Raw genomic sequence first — 22,411 nt, forward strand, 5'->3', positions numbered from 1 at the left:
GCCATCTAGAAATAAGAAGTGTCCACCCAGACTCCATCCCAGAGGGCAGGCACAGGGATGAACACTGAGCAGGAAGTCTGTGCCGCTCAGGAAGTGTCACAGGGCCCTTCCAGGCAGGCAGCAGGCAGCAGGCTCATCCTCACCCAACCCTCTCTTCCTGCCCTTTTCCCACTGGTTCATGGCGCACCACCACCTCCGGGGTGTGTTTGGGGGATGCAGGAAGTCCTGGAGGGTTGTCCCAGCCACTGGGGGGAGACTTGTGACTTGGAGAACTGCAGTGGGGGCAGAGGGAAGATGGCCCCGCCCATGCTCCGGCTCCTCGCCCTACGCCCTACACTGTGTGTTGGTGGCACTTAGAATAGTCCCAGTCTCAACTCCAGCTCCACCCACTGGACCCCGTGTGTACTCCGCCCTGTTCTAATGCTCGAGTGGAAATTCAGAAGATCCATGGATTTTAGGGGAGGCAAGAGCCCTATGTGCATGGATTGCTGAGAACCACACCAGGCCACTGTGTTGGACACCCTGCCCCCAAGAGAGCCACACCCACCTCCCAGGGGCTCTGTGAACACAGGGACCTTATTTCAAAATGTCAAAACAAAGTACCAGCAATATTTGATTTAATATTAACTTTTCCCTCGGGATGTTTATTTTTTTTTAAACAGGCTGGGTTTTTTTATTTATTTTTTTTTTTTTGAGAGAGAGAGAGAATTTTTCAATATTTATTTTTTAGTTTTCAGCGGACACAACATCTTTGTTTGTATGTGGTGCTGAGGATCGAACCCGGGCTGCATGCATGCCAGGCGAGCGCTACCGCTTGAGCCATATCCCCAGCCCAACAGGCTGTTTTTTTAGAGCACTTACTGAGTGGAAAGTACCCCTGTGCTTCCCACGTGTCCCGTACAGCCCCATCTCCAGAGCCTCCCTGCACCAACCTGGGACATGGATTCCAAGTGGTGAAACTTAAAATCACTCAAAGTCCAAGTTCACATCAGGGGGCCCCCCATGGTGTTGCTGTTCTGTGGATTTGGACCAAGGCACGATGACACATCAAGGTGTCATACAGAGTCCCTGCCTTAAAACCCTCCTGTTTTGGTAGCAGCCTGAGGTCCAACGCTCGTCTTTGCCCTGGACAGTCTGTTATGGTTCAGTGCTTCCGTACCGTCCTGCAAACACAGGGCTACAGGACAGTGCCCCACAAGGGTCCTTGGTGACCCCTACCTTGTGCCCCCACCCCACACACATCTGCTCTCTGCCACTGCGGATGAGTTTGCTCTAAAGGGACTCCTTCCCTGCCTGCCCCATGCGTCTTCTCTCAGCACAATCATTTTGTGACTCACCCAGGATGGATAGTTTATCCCTTCTTCCTGCTGCGTGGGATCCCATTGGGACAGCAGCTCTGCTGGGCCTGGTTTGGGCTGCCCTGAGCCACCCATCCACTGCAGGTCTTTGTTGAATGCCTTCCCATTCCTCCTGGGGTGGGGGGGGTAAGAAGGGGAGTGGCACTGATCACACTTTGGGACGACAGAATGCATACGGATTTCACTTCCCCAGATCTTTGCTGTTCCATTTTTACTTTGTGTTACAATTGGGGCATTGCATTGTGGTTGTTTTTCGTTACTGGGGATTGAAGCCAGGGGTGCTCCACCACTGAGCTACACTCCCAGCCCTTCTTACTGCCCAGGTTGGCCTGGGGCTTGCGATCCTCCTGTCTCAGCCTCCGGGGTCGCTGAGATTAGAAGCCCGGGCCACCGTGCCCAGCTGCACTGGATTCTTTAGATGGGTGTCTGAGGTCGTGTGTTTCGGTGGATTCCGATCTGGGATAGTGAAGGACCCACTGCCAAATGTGCCTCAGAGAAAGCGCATCTGGATCTCTTTGCGTTTCTGGCAGAGACAGCTGAAGACACCACCCACACAGTGGGCGGGAGGTGATGGGAATTAGCCCAGATCTGACCATTTTTTCAGGTTGTGGGGGGCCAGCCCTGGGGTTTTCACCCTGTGGCACATTTTGCAGCGTTTCCTGTTTCTGACTCTTTGATCATTTTGAGAAGCCACTTGACATCATCTCCTGGGACTCGTTTGATGAGTGGGGTGCGGAGGGGAGTGTCCAGCCGTGTGGCCAGGAACACAGGCTCCTGGGACAGGTAGGCGGCAGATTGAGGAGCCATACTCTGTCCCGATGTACCTTCCACGGGGCATGTCCCCTCTTTGCACCTCAGTTTTTCATCTGTAAAATGGGGCAGCGTCAGGAGCCACCACAATAAGGTAGTGGTGCGGGGGAAACGCACGTATCCAGTGCAGAACGCCTCATGCCGCCCGGGACCCTCGCAGGTTTGCTTTGGCAACACTGTTGCTCACATTTTAGCTTGGCTCTGGGGACATCCACAGCTACCAGGTTCTGGGGCCCCTGCCCTGTGGGCAACTTGCACACACAGTCACGCTGCGAGCCGGGCGCGTCTTACTCCTGAAAGCCTCAACCGCAATTCTGCAGAGCTACTGTCCCCTTCTGCAGATGGGGAAGCGAGGATCAGATCGACTCACTCCGAGTCTCATAAGGTAAAGGCAATAACTGGTCGTACCAGGAGGTGAACTTGGGCCCAAGGGACGCACCAAAGTGCCACCTCACCGGCCATTTAGGATAAGGCTCACTCCCCCAGAGGCAGGGCTACAGCCAGGCACCGGATCCCTGCGCCAGCACCTCTCCTCCCCTGGTCTCTCTTCCCCCAGGTCTCTCCCTCCCAGGTCTCTGCTCCCCCTGGTCTCTGCTCCCCCAGGTCTCTGCTCTCCCAGGTCTCTCCCTCCCAGGTTTCTCCTCCCCCAGGCCTCTCCTCCCCCAGGCCTCTCCTCCCCCTGGTCTCTCCTCCCCCAGGCCTCTCCTCCCCCAGGTCTCTGCTCTCCCAGGTCTCTCCCTCCCAGGTCTCTCCTCCCCCAGGTCTCTCCTCCCCCAGGCCTCTCCTCCCCCAGGTCTCTGCTCTCCCAGGTCTCTCCCTCCCAGGTCTCTCCTCCCCCAGGTCTCTCCTCCCCCAGGCCTCTCCTCCCCCAGGCCTCTCCTCCCCCAGGTCTCTCCTCCCCCAGGCCTCTGCTCTCCCAGGTTTCTGCTCCCCCAGGTCTCTGCTCCCCCAGGTCTTCCTCCCCCAGTCTCCGCCCCCCACTCAGGCAGCCCCATCCTCCACTCCAGAGCAGGAGCAGAGGAGGGAAGCTCTGGGGGCAGCACACCCTACCTCTAGGCAGGAAAGGGGGGCTCCTCCCACTGCCTCTCTCCAGCCCTGCCCCTTGCATTGTGCAATAGTCACAGCTCATTCCTCTGGATTCCTTTTTCCTTATCATCTCACTGCTCGGCAGGAAGGAAAAAAATATCCGCGTCTACTTTTCGCCTTAAACAGCTGCAGAGTCTTATGCTCGAAAAGAGAGCCTAGCCCAGGGAGGGTGAGTAGGGTGTCCAGAATGGCACAGCAGGAGAGGGACCAGGTGGGCCTCCCCGGAGCCCTGGCTGTCAACCCTCCAAGCTCACTCCATTCCTGAGATGGCCTGCTCCCCTCCTGGCCTTCGTGACCCTGGTGAGGTATCATCCTTGGCTTTGCTATTAGTAATCGCTAGCTCCCTGCAAGCCTGTGTGTGCCAGGCACTGAGCCCTCCCAGGGACCGTTGGCTTGGCATTTTGAGTGAGCGCCTGCTTTGTGCCAGGCACTGTGCCAAGTACCTGGGAGACGGCTGTGAGTAAAACTGAGACCCCCCCTTCCCAGAGGGGACACTTTAGGAACAGCAATGATCAGAAGCTAACTAAGCTGGAGACTGGTGCTGAGTGCTCACCTGTCATCCCAGCGGTTCAGGAGGCTGAGGCAGGAGGATCGTGAGTTCAAGGCCAGCCTCAGCAATGGCAAGGCGCTGAGCAACTCGGGGAGACCCTGTCTCTAAATAAAATACAAAATAGGGCTGGGATGGGGCTCGGTGGTTCAGTGTCCCTGAGTTCAATCCCTGGTACCTCTGCCTATCCCCCCCCCTCCCCCCAGAAAAGAAAGAAACCAAATGAATGTGTGCCGTGAACTCCAGACAGGGAACTGTCGCCGTCGTCTAACCAGGGCTGGGGGCTGGGTCGTGTTTGCCTAGTGTGTGTCTGGCCCTGGGTTCAAACTCCAGCACCGTGAAAAACAAATACCACTTGAACCAGGCATAAGATAGAGGAGCCATCTCCTCTTGGCAAGGGGCCAGGGCTGCCCCCCCACGAAGAAGCGGTGAGTGAGCTTAAAGCTCCGCAGTGAAAATGAGCTGCCAGATATTTGAGGGGACAGCATTGCAGATGACAGGAACAGCAGGTGCTGGCACTGAAGACCCATTTTCAGAGGAGAAAACTGAGGCTCAGGGAGGTGCCGATGCCTGCCTGGGGCTACCCTGCTGTAACCAGCTCCCCCCAGCAGAAGGGCTACATTTTATCCACCAGGCAGTGAAAACCCCGTGACACTCTTGTAGCACAGGGGACTGGAGAACAAGGCCTAACCTGTTAAGCCTCATTTTGGAGGAGCAGAGGTTAAAAAAAAATCCTCCCGGACTCCTGACCTGCAAAGACAGCTGATCCTCAGGAGGAGACCTACTGGGGACCCCAAGTCCACCGGCCCCCCCAACCCAGGGCAAGAGTGCCCTGCTGGCCCCGAGGCCGTGTAACTTTGGGCTGGTGTCATGGTTTGTCTCGTGCCACCTCAATCCTTTCAGCCAGGCATGGCGGTGGCAGATGGGAAAATGGGTCCCCAGCACCGAGGCCAGACTGAGGGACCCAGCCAAGCCCAGAAGGTGGAAGAGAGACCGAGACACGGCAGCCTGGTGCTGTCCTCTGGTGGCCGGGTCTGGGATAGGCGGAGGCGGAGCGCATTCCCGATGGCTCCTGACTCGTTCCCGCTGGACTTCTCCTGCTCAGATTTGGCTGCGGAACCCCAGACCTCTGTCCAAGTGAGGATGGGGGCTGTCCCTTTCAGAATCCCTCGTGGAGAAAGCAGTCCCCAACTCGCTCCTAAGATGTGCAACCTGAAGTCTGCAAGAACCCCAGGCGCTGAGCGTGATGTCCACGTCATTTCAGGTCAATGGGGCGGGCCGTAGTGGACAGAGCTTGCAGCTCATCCACTCCTTGGTCCATCTGCTCATTTGTACCTGTGTTGACCAGTCCCTCCCAGGCAAGTGGTCCCTGCCCCAGTCTGGTGGCCTAGCCCGAGCCAATGACCCAGCCTGTGACCCAGGCAACCTTGGTCATAGAATCAAAACTGGGGCGTGACCCTGCGGATGGGAGGAGATTGTGTTGATCAAATACAATTTTTCCCACGAATATGACGATGCTGTTACAGCATTATTTAAATAAGTCTTCTTTGTGTGGATTTTGGTCAAATGGTTACATTGTTAGGTTCAATTCCTGTTATTTGTTTCCATTTTTAGAACTGCTTTTTTTTCTTTTAATTCTTCTTAGTCCCCTCCCAATTTTATTGTAAAAATATACAAAAGTACAGAAAAGTTCAAATAATTCTGCCTTGGTCAGTGTTCATAGGGTTGTCCCCTATATCCAAGGGGACTGGCTTCCAGGATTCCCCCAGGACACCAAAAAGCATCTGAGGATGCTCAAGTCCCTTATGGAAGATGGCACATTTGCATATAACCTAGGCAGTTCCCCCAAGTTTTGTTTATTTATTTACTGGTACCAAGGATGGAACCCAGGGGAGCTCAACCCACTGAGCCACATCCCTAGCTTTTTCTGTTTTGAACTTTGAGACAGGGTCTCCCTAAGTGGCTTAGGGCTCACTAAGTTGCTAAGCTTGTCCTTGAACTTACGATTCTCCTGCCTCAGCCTCCTGAGTCACTTAAGGATGTGCTCCCACACCTGCCCCTCCAGCTTTACATCATCTCAAGATCACGTGTGTGTGTGTGTGTGTGTGTGTGTGTGTGTTACTAGGGACTGAACCCAGGCCCTCACACATGCTAGGCAAACACTTTACCACTGAACTACATCCCTGTGCCCTAGATTATTTATAATAATTATGCACTATACATACTATAAACGCTATGTAGGTAATTGTTACACTCTATGATTTAAGGAGTAATCACAGAAAAAAGTCTGAACACATGCAGTGCAGACCCTATTTTTTTTTATAATATGTCCATCCAAGGTTTGCTGATCCCCGTAATCTGATACAGAGCACCAACTATATTTGCTTTTGCACACACTTGCCCATCTCAGAAGCTATTCCCCATCTTTCTTGTTGACCAATTTGAAAGTAAGTTGACACAAGGTTTATGGTGCACACCTGTAATCCCAGCAACCTGGGAGGCTGATGTAGGAGGATCCCAAAATTGAGGCCAGCCTCAGCAACTGAGACCCTCTGCAATTTAGCAAGGCCCTGCCCCCCAATAAAAATAAGTAAATAAAAAGGACTGGGGAAGTAGCTTAGTGATAAAGTGCTCCTGGGTTCAACCCCCAGTGCCAAACACAGTTAAAAAGTAAAAAAGAAGTTGTCCACGCCTGTGAGCTTTATTCTTAAACACTCGGTTTGCATATCATTAGAGTTCAGTATGTATTGACAGGTGTCTTTCAGATAAGATGTGCATACACAATGAAATGCCTGAATCTTGTATCACACCATTCCCAGAATTTGGACAGAGCAGATGCCTTTGTGATTCCATCACCGTCACCCTCAGAGAGCCCCTCCACCCTTCCTAGCCCCCACTTCTGGCAGGGAGTTCCGATTTGTTCCACCATGCACATGAATTTTCACTGATGGGGTGCACTCCTGGACGGGGTGAAGCTTCCTTCACTCAGAATAATGTGTCCTTGACTTATCCAGGCCGTTGCTCTTAGAATTTTTATTTATTTATTTAAATTTTATTTATTTATTTAGTGGTGCTGGGGGTTAAACCCAGGGCCCTGTGCGTGCAAAGCCAGCACTCTACCAACTGAGCTACATCCCCAGCCCCTCTTTTTATTCTTACATATTACCCCAAATGCCTGAGGTACCCTTATCCATCCTCTTGTTTACAGACCCCAGCGATGATGATTCCAGTTTGGGGCTGTTCATCTACCTTTTTTTTTTTGGGGGGGGACGTGGATGTGCCACTTCTCTGGCACACCTAGGACCTAGGAGCAGAGGCTGTGCAGCATGGGTAGATGTCTGTTTCTTTTCTTTTTTTTGGGGGGGGGGTTGCTGGGGATTGAACCCAGGGCCTTGTGCATGTGAGGCAAGCACTCTACCAACAGCCCAATGTCTGTTTCCTTTTATAAGAACCTTTGAGACCTTTGCATAATCCCACCAACAATGTATGCTGGGAGTTTGGGGGTCTTGACCATCCCTGTCAGAATTTCATGGTGTCAGTCTTTTAAAACTCTCATCATTCATGTGGGCAAGTCTGATGAGTTTTCAGAAATGAATATACCTATGTAATCATGATGGAATACTTCCTGGTTTTATTTTATTATTTATTTATTTGGTACCAGGAATTGAACCCACGGGCTCTTTACCACTGAGCCACATCCCCAGCCCCTCATAATATTTTATTAAAAGTCAGGGTCTCGCTGAGTTGCCTAGGACCGCCCCCGCACACACACTAAATTGCTGAGGCTGGCTTTGAACTCGTGGTCCTCCTGCCTTACTCTCCTGAGCTGCTGGGATTACAGGTGTGTGCCATCTCAACTGGCCATTTCCTTTATCTTAAAAAAGAATTTGAAAAAACAGCTCGAGAGGCCGAGGCAGGAGAGTCGCAAATTTGAGTCCAGCCTGAGCCATGAAGTGAGGCCCTAAGCAACTTAGTGAGACCCTGTCTAAAAAGGTAAAAAAGGGCTGGGGATGTGACTCAGCGGCTAAGCACCCCTGGCTTCAACCCTGGTACCCAAGAATAAAATAAATATAAAAGAATACTTCCTTCATTCTCGAGAATTCTCTCTCTCTTTGCAGTCAACCCTGCACTTCCCTGTATACACACACACACACACACACACACAGGCACCCACTCTTCTGATTTCTAGCACCGTGGCTTAGCTTGGCCTGTTGCAGAACTTGAAGTAAACGGGATCGTAGAGTATAGGCTCCTCTTGGGCAGGGTTCTTCTGCTCACATGGGTTTTGAGGTGTGTGCATCTTGTGCAGTATGTCAGCGGCCTGTCCCTTTAACTGCTGAGCCATGTTCCAGGGTATAAACACCTGCAATTCCTTCACCCCTCACCCATTGTTGAGGGTGCCCAGGGAAGCTCCCAGATAAGCAGGACTCTAAAGAATGTGATAAGGAGCAGAGCAGGTGGCTGGCCACTTCCCTTCTCTCCAGAGTGGATCAAAGCCCAGGGACCTTGGTTGTAAAGTGAAAGAACATGAACCATCTGGGGGGGTGCCCGTGTGCAGCCTGTCTCATGGACTCCCCCTGCTGGCAGGGCCCGGGTGGCCTCCCTGGCACAACCCATCAACAATGTAGGAGCACACGATGATAAAATGTCCAACATCTCTGGGTCGAGTCCTCCGAGTTCTTTCCTTTATGCTGGGGTCTTCAAAGCCCTGGGTTGGGTCTGTTTCTGAATCGTGGCCACTTTGCCCTTGGCTGCTACGAACAGCCTCAGACGGGTCTCTGGTGGCCACGTGCTCTCGTCGCTCGGTCATAGGTGGACGCGGGCTGAACTTGAAGAGAGACCATTTTGCAAAGCGACATGCCTTTGGCACGCACCAGAGCAGCACCGCGGGCTCCGCTGGCCTTCACTCGTGCCCCCGGGACTCTGCTCTCTTAGCTAGGTCAGCTTCCAGCGGAGCCTGGGTTTTCTTTTCTGCCCTTTTCTCTCGTGCTTTTCTTTGGGTCCTGGACTAAACCCAGGGATACTCTCCACTGAGCTGTGTCTTCAGCCCTTTTTAATTTTAACTTTGAAACAGAGTCGCTAAGTTTCCCAGGCTGGCTTCAAATGTGCAGTCCTCCTGCCGCAGCCCCCAGTGTCACTGGGATGACAGACACATGGCCCCACACCCAGCAGGGTACCCAGATGTTTAATTTGTATTTCTTAGATGACGAGGGATGCCGATCTTCTCACCATGTCCCTATTGGCAAGTCACATATCTTTTTAGGCAAAGTGTCTGTTCAGGTACTTTGTCCACATTTAAATAATAATAATAATAATAATAATAATAATTATTATTATTATTATCTTGCTGAACTGCAGGTTGAACCAAAGGGGGGTGGTGCCTACCACTGAGCTACATCCCCAGTCCTTATTTATTTATTTTTATTCTAACTTGTTATGTATGACAGCAAAATGCATGACACTTCATATTACACATATAGAGCACAATTTTTTATATCTCTGGAAATATACAAAGTAGAGTCACACGGTTTGTCTCTTCATACACCTACTTAGGGTCATGATGTCCATCTCATTCCACCATCTTTTTTACCCCCAAGCCCCTCTCTTCCCCTCCCACGCCTTTGCCCAATCTAGAGTTCGTCTATTCCTCCCAAGCTCCCCCTCTCAACCCCACTATGAGTCAGCCCCCCTGTATCAGACCAAAAATACAGCATTTGGGTTTTGGGGATTGGCTAACTTCTGTTACCATTATCTTCTCCAACTCCATCCATTTACCTGCAAATGCCATGATTTTATTCTCTTTTATTGCTGAGTAATATATATATATTACTCAGGGTCTCACTAAGTTGCTGAGGCTGGCTTGGAACTCACAATCCTCCTGACGCAACCTGCCAAGGCACTGGGATTAAAGGTGTGCACTACTGTGCCTGGCGCGGCTCTACTCAACTCTGTGTGTGTGCATGTGGGTGTGGGTGTGTTTGGTACTGGGGCTTGAACTCAGGGGCACTCAACCACTGAGCCACATCCCCAGCCCTATTTTGTATTTTATTTAGACACAGGGTCTCACTGAGTTGCTTAGGGCCTTGCTAAGCTGCTGAGGCTGGCTTTGAACTCAGGATCTTCCTGCCTCGGCCTCCTGAGCCGCTGGGATTAGAGGTGTGTGCCCTGCCGGCTTCTGTTTGTGTTTCTCTGACACTCCTCCCGGAGCTCCTCTTCCTCTCCTCCTCTCCCCTCCTGTCCTGACACGTGCTGCCCCATTCCCATCTCTCTCTCTTGCTCATTTGGCAGCTGAGGAGTAGCCACACCAAGGAACCTGGGTGACTTCCAGACAGAGCCACAGGGCGCTCTCCCAGCTACTGCCCTGAACAGCGCGGTGCCTGGTCACCAATGGCCACTTCACTCTGGGGATGGGTTTCTGGAAAGAGCGCTGCCAGGCCAGGGTCCCTCCTCTGTGACTGCCAGGTGTGGCCAGGTCCGGCCTTGTCAGAGGCACGAGGAGGCTGGGTCCTGGGACTTGGCATGACCGTTGGTTCTGTCCACCCAGGCTGAGGTCTCCTTGGTCGTCCCCATGTGCCCTGGCATAGGACAAGTCCTGCAGTCCCTGGTGGGACCCCATGTTCCTGGCTCCCAGGCAGCCGTGACCCTGTGTGCAGCTCAGCTGCCTTTGGCATTGAGAACAGCCACTGTCACGGGAGCTCCTCAGGTCCCCACCAGCCAGCCTTCTTTTACTTTCTTACATTTGATGGATGGATGGATGGATGGATTTTTGGTAGGAGGACGGAACCCAGGGGTGTTCGACCACTGAGCCATATCCCCATCCCTTTTTATGTTTTATTTGAGACGGGGTCTCACTAAGTGGCTTAAGGCCTTGCTAAGTTTCTGAGGCTGGTCTTGAACCTGAGACCCTCCTGCCTCAGCCTCCCAAGTGGCTGCAATTGCAGCCTGCCCCACCATACCCAGTTCTGCTCTGCTCTCGTTTTAAGATGACCGTCCGCTGAGCGCATCCAGGTGGTGTGGCTGTCTCTCAAGGGCCCTGTGGGGTTGCTCTTATTTTACAGCAGAGGAGGTGAGGGCTGGAGGTGCAGACAAGTGTCACCCAAGTCCCCAGAGCTGGACAGCACAAGAGTCAGGTGGCCTGGTGAGGTGAACCCCACGTGCACACGTGTTCCCATGCCTAAAGAAGTTTCTAAACCAGAGGACGGGGACGTCCTGGTCACGGGTCCCTCGGAGAAGAGCTAGGTGTGGCAGGACTCCCGCCCCCGGCTCCCGGTCAGTCCCCTGGCCTCAGGAGTCCTCCCAGCCTGGGAGGCAGGGGAGACTGAGCCTGTGGGTGGCCCCCGCCCCTTCCACAGGAAGCTGGGCCAAGGCAGTCTCTGGCCTCATGAAGACATCACAATAGTGGTCAGTCACCCAGCCAGGCAGCTGGGACGGCCGTTGCTTCTCTCCTCCTTGTCTCTGGCCACCAAGCCTCACCATGAGCACTGCTCAGGATGAGGACCAGGAGAATGAGGACACGGAACCCCAGGTCACCAGGACACCACTGCTGAAACAGAGGAACAAGAAGGAGCCAAAATGGAGCCAACCTCAGGGTGAGGGGCGGGGGCTGAGAGTGGCCAGGGACAGGGGGATGCTGGGGCCCACGGGGAAGCAGGAGGCGGGATGGGGCCACCTGGCCCAGCCAGGGCGGATCCCCAGGCTCACCACCTCCCCCAAGTCCCACCGCCCCACCACCCAGGTGACCCCACAGGGACACGGGCAGCAAGGCCTCTGGCAGCACACACTCTCTTTGAGCCCACAAGGACAGGTGGCTGCGGACATCACATGGGGCCAGGTCACTGCCCGGCCTGGGGGACATGGCCCTGGAGAGTCCCCAGTCTCCTCTCACTGTTGATGCCTGGTGGCACCAGCAGGGGTCGGCAGGACCACAGGGCACTGATGGGCAATGCTGCTCACAGCTGGGAGTGACTCCTAGGGGGGAGGCCAGGGGGCTTCATTTCTGACCCTCCTTTGTCTGTGAGAGGGAGGAAAACCTGCCCGGCAGGGATGCGGGGACCTCTCCCTGTCCTGGGGAGTGGAGCCAGTGGGGAGGACAGGGAGGGGCTTGCGTCTGCCCCCACCCCAGCAAGCTCGGGTGGGAGGCCCAGGAGCCCCCTCCAGCCTCCGGCCTCCAGCCTCCCTTCCTGGGAGGGGCGGGAAGAGCCGGTGGTGGAGAGAAACCCTGGGTCCCTGTGCAGGACAAGCCACGGGGCTGTCCCTGGAGACACGGGGACCCTCTGCCCACACACGCCCAGGAGGCTCCCTCTCCTGCCCACCTCTCGGGTCCCAGGCTCCGGACTCCCTTGTCGGAGCTGCTTCCTGAGCCTGTGGGGCAAGGTGGCAGCTGGGAGGAGGGGCTGGGGCCCGATGAGCAGGTGGGGTGCCCAGACACTGCGGGAGGACCTGGGGCTCAGGGAGCAAGTCTGGGAGAGTGGAGGGCAGGACCCATAAAGGCCTCCTCCCAAGGAATTGGGCGCAGCCCATTGGGGAGCCATTCTGACAGAGGCAAGGGGCAGAATGGCAGCGTGGACTCCGGAGTCGGGCCTTTCGGCTCCGTCCTTGGCTGTCACACTTATTTACTGGGACCTCAGGAAAGTCTCCTGCTCTCTGAGTCTAGTCTCACACCTGCTGCCTGGAATCGGGGAGCCCCGTGCTGCACGGGCAGGAGGACTGAGGGAAGTGTGTTAAGCACCCAGCTCAGAGCGCGGCTGGCGATGGACGGCCCGAGCGCCTGTGTCCTGGGCCACCTGGTGCTGCTCCCAGGAAGAGCTTGTATCCCAGGACACGAGGGCACAGTGCAGTCAGACGTGCCCAGGTTCAAATCCAGCTCCTCCACCTGCGGCCACGCAGCCGTCCAAGCTGACGCGTCCTTCCAGGCCCCAACTGCTCTCTGGAGTGGGCACCTGCCCGTGGGCACTCAGTCCTGGCAGCTGAGGGTGCTCTTCCCTCCTCTCTCCTCAAGGGCCACCGCCTCCTTACAACCCTCCTGCAGGAGGCTCCCGCCCTCAGCAGCCCACAGGTGAGTGCAAAGTGCCCCACACCTCTCTCCTCGCACACACTTCCTGCTCAGACTGCCACAGGCCCCGGCCTGACCATGGGCCCAAACTGCCTGCTGGAAAGCCCTCCTCCCAGCCCCATGGCTCCGTGGCCCTGCATCTGGTTAGGGCCTCTCCGTGGCTCCCACAGGCTGTCCCAATGTCAGTGGCCTTGAGCATCACTCTGACCAATGTGTGGTCATGAGTAGACACCCTGGCGGACAGGAGGTGCTCAGGAGATGCTTGTAAACTCCCTGCAACCACATCACCTCCACCTGGATCACAGAGATGGAGAACACAGACCCCCAGGAGGGGCCTAGGTCTGGGGATTCTCCATATTTTCCAAGGAATTCTCAAGCACTCCAAAGAGCGGTCAGGTAGGACTGAGGGTCCGCTTCACAGTGCTGCAACTAATGCACAGAGAAAGGTTTGTTCTGGCTCCCAGTCCTGGGGTTCCAGCCCATAGCTGGCCAGTCCCACTGCTCTGGGCCTCTGCAGAAACCAGATGCCCATGACAGGGAGGCAATGTCAGAGCAAACGATTCCATCACGATCTGGGCAGCAGAGAAAGACCAGGGTCCCACAGTGTCCTCAGATCCCAGTGACCTAAGGACCGCCCCTAAGTCAAGGTCCACACACCTCCCAATAGCGCCACTCTGGGGACCAAGCCTTGAACACATGGACCTTTGAGAGACACTCACGCAGACCATAGTGGACAGTAAATTCCCACAGGTAGCCTCAGGGTGACACAGTGACAATGACCTCTCCCTTGGAGAGCGCAGACAACCCTCAGGTCCCCCATCCTAGCTTCCTGCCAAGTGCGGGGCATGTCACCCTCCCCTGCCTCCGAGCTCACCCTGGCGCAGCCCCACCCCTCTCCAGGCAGGGGGTGCAGACAGACCTGGCTCTGCTCCGGGACACTGTGGAGCGCCACCAGCGTTCTTGTTCTTGCTTTGGGGCTTATTTTGGGGCGCTGGGGTTCCCCCAGGGTCCCACGCATGCTGGGCGAACGCTCCCCTCTGAGCTGCGCCCGGAGCCTCAGCAGCACGCTCTTGACAAACCCAGCCACCAACGGACACAGGGAGGGCCGCCATCCCAGGTCGCCAGGCACACCTGTGGGCCAACGTCCAGGTGCAAGTCCAGCGGCGAGGCTGCCTGTTCTTGCCACCACAGGCATGGGGACAGACTGGGCTAACCCCGCAGGTTGAGAAAGGGGGTTGAGCTGGGCAACTGGCTGGACAGAAGGGACCTGGGTTAGACCCAGAGGTCCTCCAAACCCCCTGGGTCCTGACTTTGCCCGCCAGCCAGAGCGTCATGACTGGGGGGGAAGGAGTCCTGAGGCTGATGGGCAGGTGGATAATGGGTGGCACAACCCTAGCCAGGTGGTCTTGGGTGCTTAGATGACCACCAGGAACAACCAAAAGACAAGAAGTCACAGCGGGGGTGGTGTGTCCAGCTGGGTTGGGCCCAAGGGTGGGGGTGAGGCGGTGCAGGTCTGACCTGCCTCTCGCCCACCCAGGCATGTACACCAACCTGCCCAGGATCTCGACCTCCTTGCCAATGCGCACTGTATGTCCCTACTGTGGCCACCTAGTCGTCACGGAGACCACCCCTGTCCCAGGAATCCTCACCTGGCTACTGTGCTTAGGCCTCTGTTTCTGTGGGTGAGTGGCTGGCCCTGGGCTCCAAAAGACCCTGCCCCCACTTGCAGGGGGGGTTCCTCCTGGGAGAAAGGGCTGGCATCTAGCAGCCAGGTGGGCAGCAGGGGAGTTTGTGGAGGACAGGCAGGAGCAAGGACAAGGAGTTCTGATGCTCGCCACTGACCACCCTCAGTGGGAGTCACGCCTGCCACAAGAGGGTCCCCAGCAGTGCCTGTCACCACCATGGGGAATCCCTGGCCTATGGAGTCGCCCAGCAGCTTATAGGAGGCTGGCTGTCCGAGGGCAGTGAGGGCCAGGGCCAGGTGATGCACTTATAGGCCATGCCCTATGGCTGCAGGTGCTGCCTGGGCTGCTGCCTCATGCCCTTCTGGATGCCCAGCCTGAAGGATGTGACCCACTCGTGCCCCGTGTGCAAGCACCATCTCTACCACTACAAACGCATGTGACCCCTGTCCCGGAAATAAACCTGCTGACGCTGCTGCACGTGTGTCCTGCGCCCGGCCATGCCATGGCCTCCTCTGACTCCAGTCACCAGGGAGGTGGGGTGTGGCCCACAGGAGCCTGGAGCACAGCAGACGCGCAGGCCACGCTGGCTGGATACGGGAAGGGTCCTGTCCCTGAGGTGCCCAGCGCAGACTTCAGCCTGCTGTCCACCTGGAGGCCCGTCTTTTGCCCTCACCCACCCGCACCCAGGCTCTCAGCTGGCCCTGCGGGTGGACTAGCACTTGGTACCGAGTGCAACCCCAGTGGGCATCTCCCTGAGCCGCCCTCCCCTGGCCAGCGCTGTCCAACTGGGGTCCCACCTGGGCCTCCTCTCCCACCCACTCCTGCAGCCTGCAGCCTCTCTCCTGTGCCTCAGAGAGCTCCCTCTCCTTCCTGGGGGCAGGGTGGCTGCAGCGGGCACCACCTCTTCTTACCCCAGACCCCTGCCCTGTCCCTGCTGCCCTGCAGGGACCTGCAATGGCCCTGCTCAAGTCTGCCCTGCCCTCCTCACCACTGGGGGCTGCGATTGGTTTGGGCAAGGGTCAGTCACCTCAGCTTGGACTGTGCCGACACATGCCCAGACCCTGCCACCCTCAGACCAAGATTGATTTTCTTTTTGTACCAGGGATTGAACCCAAGGGCACTTAACCACCAAGCCACGTCCCACATTTTTTTTCAGGGTATTTATTTTTCAGTTGTAATTGGACACAATATGTTTGTTTTATTTATCTATTGCTCCGTGGTTCTGAGGATCAATCCCAGGGCCCCGCAAGTGCTAGCCAGGCCCTGTACTGCTCAGCCCCAGGCATAGCCCACATTTCATCTTCTTAAATATTGAGACAGGGTCTCACTGAGTTGCTTAGGGCCTTGCTAAGCTGCTGAGGCTGGCTTTGAACTCACGATCCTCCTGCCTCGGCCTCCTGAGCCGCTGGGATTAGAGGTGTGTGCCCTGCCGGCTTCTGTTTGTGTTTCTCTGACACTCCTCCCCGAGCTCCTCTTCCTCTCCTCCTCTCCCCTCCTGTCCTGACACGTGCTGCCCCATTCCCATCTCTCTCTCTTGCTCATTTGGCAGCTGAGGAGTAGCCACATCGAGGAACCTGGGTGACTTCCAGACGGAGCCACAGGGCGCTCTCCCAGCTACTGCCCTGAACAGCGCGGTGCCTGGTCACCAATGGCCACTTCACTCTGGGGATGGGTTTGTGGAAAGAGCACTGCCAGGCCAGGGTCCCTCCTCTGTGACTGCCAGGTGTGGCCAGGTCTGGCCTTGTCAGAGGCAGGAGGAGGCTGGGTCCTGGGACTTGGCATGACCCTTGGTTCTGTCCACCCAGGCTGAGGTCTCTTTGGTCGTCCCCATGTGCCCTGGCACAGGACAAGTCCTGCAGTCCCTGGTGGGACCCCATGGTCCTGGCTCCCAGGCAGCCGTGACCCTGTGTGCAGCTCAGCTGCCTTTGGCATTGAGAACAGCCACTGTCACGGGAGCTCCTCAGGTCCCCACCAGCCAGCCTTCTTTGACTTTCTTACATTTGATGGATGGATGGATGGATGGATTTTTGGTAGGAGGACGGAACCCAGGGGTGTTCGACCACTGAGCCACATCCCCATCCCTTTTTATGTTTTATTTGAGACGGGGTCTCACTAAGTGGCTTAAGGCCTTGCTAAGTTTCTGAGGCTGGTCTTGAACCTGAGACCCTCCTGCCTCAGCCTCCCAAGTGGCTGCAATTGCAGCCTGCCCCACCATACCCAGTTCTGCTCTGCTCTCGTTTTAAGATGACCGTCCGCTGAGCGCATCCAGGTGGTGTGGCTGTCTCTCAAGGGCCCTGTGGGGTTGCTCTTATTTTACAGCAGAGGAGGTGAGGGCTGGAGGTGCAGACAAGTGTCACCCAAGTCCCCAGAGCTGGACAGCACAAGAGTCAGGTGGCCTGGTGAGGTGGACCCCACGTGCACACGTGTTCCCATGCCTAAAGAAGTTTCTAAACCAGAGGACGTGGACGTCCTGGTCACGGGTCCCTCGGAGAAGAGCTAGGTGTGGCAGGACTCCCGCCCCCGGCTCCCGGTCAGTCCCCTGGCCTTAGGAGTCCTCCCAGCCTGGGAGGCAGGGGAGACTGAGCCTGTGGGTGGCCCCCGCCCCTTCCACAGGAAGCTGGGCCAAGGCAGTCTCTGGCCTCATGAAGACATCACAATAGTGGTCAGTCACCCAGCCAGGCAGCTGGGGCGGCCGTTGCTTCTGTCCTCCTTGTCTCTGGCCACCAAGCCTCACCATGAAGACTGCTCAGGATGAGGACCAGGAGAATGAGGACACGGAACCCCAGGTCACCAGGACACCACTGCTGAAACAGAGGAACAAGAAGGAGCCAAAATGGAGCCAACCTCAGGGTGAGGGGCAGGGGCTGAGAGTGGCCAGGGACAGGGGGATGCTGGGGCCCACGGGGAAGCAGGAGGCGGGATGGGGCCACCTGGCCCAGCCAGGGCTGATCCCCAGGCTCACCACCTCCCCCAAGTCCCACCGCCCCACCACCCAGGTGACCCCACAGGGACACGGGCAGCAAGGCCTCTGGCAGCACACACTCTCTTTGAGCCCACAAGGACAGGTGGCTGCGGACATCACATGGGGCCAGGTCACTGCCCGGCCTGGGGGACATGGCCCTGGAGAGTCCCCAGTCACCTCTCACTGTTGATGCCTGGTGGCGCCAGCAGGGGTCGGCAGGACCACAGGGCACTGAGGGGCAATGCTGCTCACAGCTGGGAGTGACTCCTAGGGGGGAGGCCAGGGGGCTTCATTTCTGACCCTCCTTTGTCTGTGAGAGGGAGGAAAACCTGCCGGGCAGGGATGCGGGGACCTCTCCCTGTCCTGGGGAGTGGAGCCAGTGGGGAGGACAGGGAGGGGCTTGCGTCTGCCCCCACCCCAGCAAGCTCGGGTGGGAGGCCCAGGAGCCCCCTCCAGCCTCCAGCCTCCAGCCTCCAACCTCCAGCCTCCAACTTCCAGCTTCCATTCCTGGGAGGGGCGGGAAGAGCCGGTGGTGGAGAGAAACCCTGGGTCCCTGTGCAGGACAAGCCACGGGGCTGTCCCTGGAGACACGGGGACCCTCTGCCCACACACGCCCAGGAGGCTCCCTTTCCTGCCCACCTCTCGGGTCCCAGGCTCCGGACTCCCTTGTCGGAGCTTCTTCCTGAGCCTGTGGGGCAAGGTGGCAGCTGGGAGGAGGGGCTGGGGCCCGATGAGCAGGTGGGGTGCCCAGACACTGCGGGAGGACCTGGGGCTCAGGGAGCAAGTCTGGGAGAGTGGAGGGCAGGACCCATAAAGGCCTCCTCCCAAGGAATTGGGCGCAGCCCATTGGGGAGCCATTCTGACAGAGGCAAGGGGCAGAATGGCAGCGTGGACTCCGGAGTCGGGCCTTTCAGCTCCGTCCTTGGCTGTCACACTTATTTACTGGGACCTCAGGAAAGTCTCCTGCTCTCTGAGTCTAGTCTCACACCTGCTGCCTGGAATCGGGGAGCCCCGTGCTGCACGGGCAGGAGGACTGAGGGAAGTGTGTTAAGCACCCAGCTCAGAGCGCGGCTGGCGATGGACGGCCCGAGCGCCTGTGTCCTGGGCCACCTGTGCTGCTCCCAGGAAGAGCTTGTATCCCAGGACACGAGGGCACAGTGCAGTCAGACGTGCCCAGGTTCAAATCCAGCTCCTGCACCTACGGCCACGCAGCCGTCCAAGCTGACGCGTCCTTCCAGGCCCCAACTGCTCTCTGGAGTGGGCACCTGCCCGTGGGCACTCAGTCCTGGCAGCTGAGGGTGCTCTTCCCTCCTCTCTCCTCAAGGGCCACCGCCTCCTTACAACCCTCCTGCAGGAGGCTCCCGCCCTCAGCAGCCCACAGGTGAGTGCAAAGTGCCCCACACCTCTCTCCTCGCACACACTTCCTGCTCAGACTGCCACAGGCCCCTGGCCTGACCATGGGCCCAAACTGCCCGCTGGAAAGCCCTCCTCCCAGCCCCATGGCTCCGTGGCCCTGCATCTGGTTAGGGCCTCTCCGTGGCTCCCACAGGCTGTCCCAATGTCAGTGGCCTTGAGCATCACTCTGACCAATGTGTGGTCATTAGTAGACACCCTGGCGGACAGTAGGTGCTCAGGAGATGCTTGTAAACTCCCTGCAAGCACATCACCTCCACCTGGATCACAGAGATGGAGAACACAGACCCCCAGGAGGGGCCTAGGTCTGGGGATTCTCCATATTTTCCAAGGAATTCTCAAGCACTCCAAAGAGCGGTCAGGTAGGACTGAGGGTCCGCTTCACAGTGCTGCAACTAATGCACAGAGAAAGGTTTGTTCTGGCTCCCAGTCCTGGGGTTCCAGCCCATAGCTGGCCAGTCCCACTGCTCTGGGCCTCTGCAGAAACCACATGCCCATGACAGGGAGGCAATGTCAGAGCAAACGATTCCATCACGATCTGGGCAGCAGAGAAAGACCAGGGTCCCACAGCGTCCTCAGATCCCAGTGACCTAAGGACCGCCCCTAAGTCAAGGGCCACACAACTCCCAATAGCGCCACCCCGGGGACCAAGCCTTGAACACATGGACCTTTGAGAGACACTCACGCAGACCATAGTGCACAGTAAATTCCCACAGGTAGCCTCAGGGTGACACAGTGACAATGACCTCTCCCTTGGAGAGCGCAGACAACCCTCAGGTCCCCCATCCGAGCTTCCTGCCAAGTGCGGGGCATGTCACCCTCCCCTGCCTCCAAGCTCACCCTGGCGCAGCCCCACCCCTCTCCAGGCAGGGGGTGCAGACAGACCTGGCTCTGCTCCAGGACACTGTGGAGTGCCACCAGCGTTCTTGTTCTTGCTTTGGGGCTTATTTTGGGGCGCTGGGGTTCCCCCAGGGTCCCATGCATGCTGGGCGAACGCTCCCCTCTGAGCTGCGCCCGGAGCCTCAGCAGCACGCTCTTGACAAACCCAGCCACCAAAGGACAGAGTGAGGGCCGCCGTCCCAGGTCGCCAGGCACACCTGTGGGCCAACGTCCAGGTGCAAGTCCAGCGGCGAGGCTGCCTGTTCTTGCCACCACAGGCATGGGGACAGACTGGGGCTAACCCCTCAGGTTGAGAAAGGGGGTTGAGCTGGGCAACTGGCTGGACAGAAGGGACCTGGGTTAGACCCAGAGGTCCTCCAAACCCGCTGGGTCCTGACTTTGCCCGCCGGCCAGAGCGTCATGACTGGGGGGGAAGGAGTCCTGAAGCTGATGGGCAGGTGGATAATGGGTGGCACGACCCTAGCCAGGTGGTCTTGGGTGCTTAGATGACCACCAGGAACAACCAAAAGACAAGAAGTCACAGCGGGGGTGGTGTGTCCAGCCGGGTTGGGCCCAAGGGTGGGGGTGAGGCGGTGCAGGTCTGACCTGCCTCTCGCCCACCCAGGCATGTACACCAACCTGCCCAGGATCTCGACCTCCTTGCCAATGCGCACTGTATGTCCCTACTGTGGCCACCTAGTCGTCACGGAGACCACCCCTGTCCCAGGAATCCTCACCTGGCTACTGTGCTTAGGCCTCTGTTTCTGTGGGTGAGTGGCTGGCCCTGGGCTCCAAAAGGCCCTGCCCCCACTTGTAGGGGGGGTTCCTCCTGGGAGAAAGGGCTGGCATCTAGCAGCCAGGTGGGCAGCAGGGGAGTTTGTGGAGGACAGGCAGGAGCAAGGACAAGGAGTTCTGATGCTCGCCACTGACCACCCTCAGTGGGAGTCACGCCTGCCACAAGAGGGTCCCCAGCAGTGCCTGTCACCACCATGGGGAATCCCTGGCCTATGGAGTCGCCCAGCAGCTTATAGGAGGCTGGCCGTCCGAGGGCAGTGAGGGCCAGGGCCAGGTGGTGCACTTATAGGCCATGCCCTATGGCTGCAGGTGCTGCCTGGGCTGCTGCCTCATGCCCTTCTGGATGCCCAGCCTGAAGGATGTGACCCACTCGTGCCCCGTGTGCAAGCACCATCTCTACCACTACAAACGCATGTGACCCCTGCCCCGGAAATAAACCTGCTGACGCTGCTGCACGTGTGTCCTGCGCCCGGCCATGCCATGGCCTCCTCTGACTCCAGTCACCAGGGAGGTGGGGTGTGGCCCACAGGAGCCTGGAGCACAGCAGACGCGCAGGCCGCGCTGGCTGGATACGGGAAGGGTCCTGTCCCTGAGGTGCCCAGCGCAGACCTCAGCCTGCTGTCCACCTGGAGGCCCGTCTTTTGCCCTCACCCACCCGCACCCAGGCTCTCAGCTGGCCCTGCGGGTGGACTAGCACTTGGTACCGAGTGCAACCCCAGTGGGCATCTCCCTGAGCCGCCCTCCCCTGGCCAGCGCTGTCCAACTGGGGTCCCACCTGGGCCTCCTCTCCCACCCACTCCTGCAGCCTGCAGCCTCTCTCCTGTGCCTCAGAGAGCTCCCTCTCCTTCCTGGGGGCAGGGTGGCTGCAGCGGGCACCACCTCTTCTTACCCCAGACCCCTGCCCTGTCCCTGCTGCCCTGCAGGGACCTGCAATGGCCCTGCTCAAGTCTGCCCTGCCCTCCTTACCACTGGGGGCTGCGATTGGTTTGGGCAAGGGTCAGTCACCTCAGCTTGGACTGTGCCGACACATGCCCAGACCCTGCCACCCTCAGACCAAGATTGATTTTTTATTTTGGTTTTTGGTACCAGGGATTGAACCCAAGGGCACTTAACCACCGAGCCAGGCATCACCTATTTTTTAAGGGTAATTAGTTTTCAGTTGTAATTGGGCACAATACCTTTATTTTATTTATTTATTGTTCTGTGATGCTGAGGATCAGACCCAGGCTCCGCAAATCCTAGGCGGGCGCTGTACTGCTCAGCCCCAGGCACAGCCCACATTCCATCTTCTTAAATATTGAGACAGGGCCTCACTGAGTTGCTTAGGGCCTTGCTAAGCTGCTGAGGCTGGCTTTGAACTCACGATCCTCCTGCCTCGGCCTCCTGAGCCGCTGGGATTAGAGGTGTGTGCCCTGCCGGCTTCTGTTTGTGTTTCTCTGACACTCCTCCCCGAGCTCCTCTTCCTCTCCTCCTCTCCCCTCCTGTCCTGACACGTGCTGCCCCATTCCCATCTCTCTCTCTTGCTCATTTGGCAGCTGAGGAGTAGCCACATCGAGGAACCTGGGTGACTTCCAGACGGAGCCACAGGGCGCTCTCCCAGCTACTGCCCTGAACAGCGCGGTGCCTGGTCACCAATGGCCACTTCACTCTGGGGATGGGTTTCTGGAAAGAGCGCTGCCAGGCCAGGGTCCCTCCTCTGTGACTGCCAGGTGTGGCCAGGTCCGGCCTTGTCAGAGGCAGGAGGAGGCTGGGTCCTGGGACTTGGCATGACCGTTGGTTCTGCCCACCCAGGCTGAGCTCTCCTTGGTCGTCCCCATGTGCCCT

The 22,411-nt window shown here is 57.4% G+C and overlaps 2 protein-coding genes across 2 annotated transcripts; both read left to right on the forward strand.

Moving 5' to 3' along the window:
- Positions 1–3,396: 3,396 nt before the first annotated feature.
- LOC114096832 (LITAF domain-containing protein-like) lies at positions 3,397–14,978 on the forward strand. The gene is made up of 6 exons (XM_071605528.1): positions 3,397–3,554; positions 10,860–11,040; positions 11,154–11,390; positions 12,800–12,856; positions 14,391–14,535; positions 14,870–14,978. Exons 3-6 carry the CDS (start codon positions 11,276–11,278, stop codon positions 14,976–14,978), a joined length of 426 nt encoding a protein of 141 aa, XP_071461629.1. The 5' UTR covers positions 3,397–3,554; positions 10,860–11,040; positions 11,154–11,275.
- A 1,997-nt stretch (positions 14,979–16,975) lies between these two features.
- Positions 16,976–21,037, forward strand: LOC114084139 (LITAF domain-containing protein-like). Its single transcript, XM_027925316.2, has 5 exons — positions 16,976–17,038; positions 17,152–17,388; positions 18,825–18,881; positions 20,418–20,562; positions 20,897–21,037. Exons 2-5 carry the CDS (start codon positions 17,274–17,276, stop codon positions 21,003–21,005), a joined length of 426 nt encoding a protein of 141 aa, XP_027781117.2. The 5' UTR covers positions 16,976–17,038; positions 17,152–17,273; the 3' UTR covers positions 21,006–21,037.
- Positions 21,038–22,411: the final 1,374 nt, after the last annotated feature.

Source organism: Marmota flaviventris, chromosome 19 (assembly GCF_047511675.1).
Source record: "Marmota flaviventris isolate mMarFla1 chromosome 19, mMarFla1.hap1, whole genome shotgun sequence".
NCBI lineage: Eukaryota > Metazoa > Chordata > Mammalia > Rodentia > Sciuridae > Marmota > Marmota flaviventris.

Bases quoted from the DNA above. Each gene is read 5' to 3' on its own strand.
- LOC114096832 (XM_071605528.1), top strand. From the start codon at position 11,276: ATGAGCACTGCTCAGGATGAGGACCAGGAGAATGAGGACACGGAACCC. The intron at 11,391-12,799 runs GTGAGGGGCGGG...TCTCTCCTCAAG, and splicing joins AAAATGGAGCCAACCTCAGG to GGCCACCGCCTCCTTACAAC. The intron at 12,857-14,390 runs GTGAGTGCAAAG...TCGCCCACCCAG, and splicing joins CCGCCCTCAGCAGCCCACAG to GCATGTACACCAACCTGCCC.
- LOC114084139 (XM_027925316.2), top strand. From the start codon at position 17,274: ATGAAGACTGCTCAGGATGAGGACCAGGAGAATGAGGACACGGAACCC. The intron at 17,389-18,824 runs GTGAGGGGCAGG...TCTCTCCTCAAG, and splicing joins AAAATGGAGCCAACCTCAGG to GGCCACCGCCTCCTTACAAC. The intron at 20,563-20,896 runs GTGAGTGGCTGG...CTATGGCTGCAG, and splicing joins TTAGGCCTCTGTTTCTGTGG to GTGCTGCCTGGGCTGCTGCC.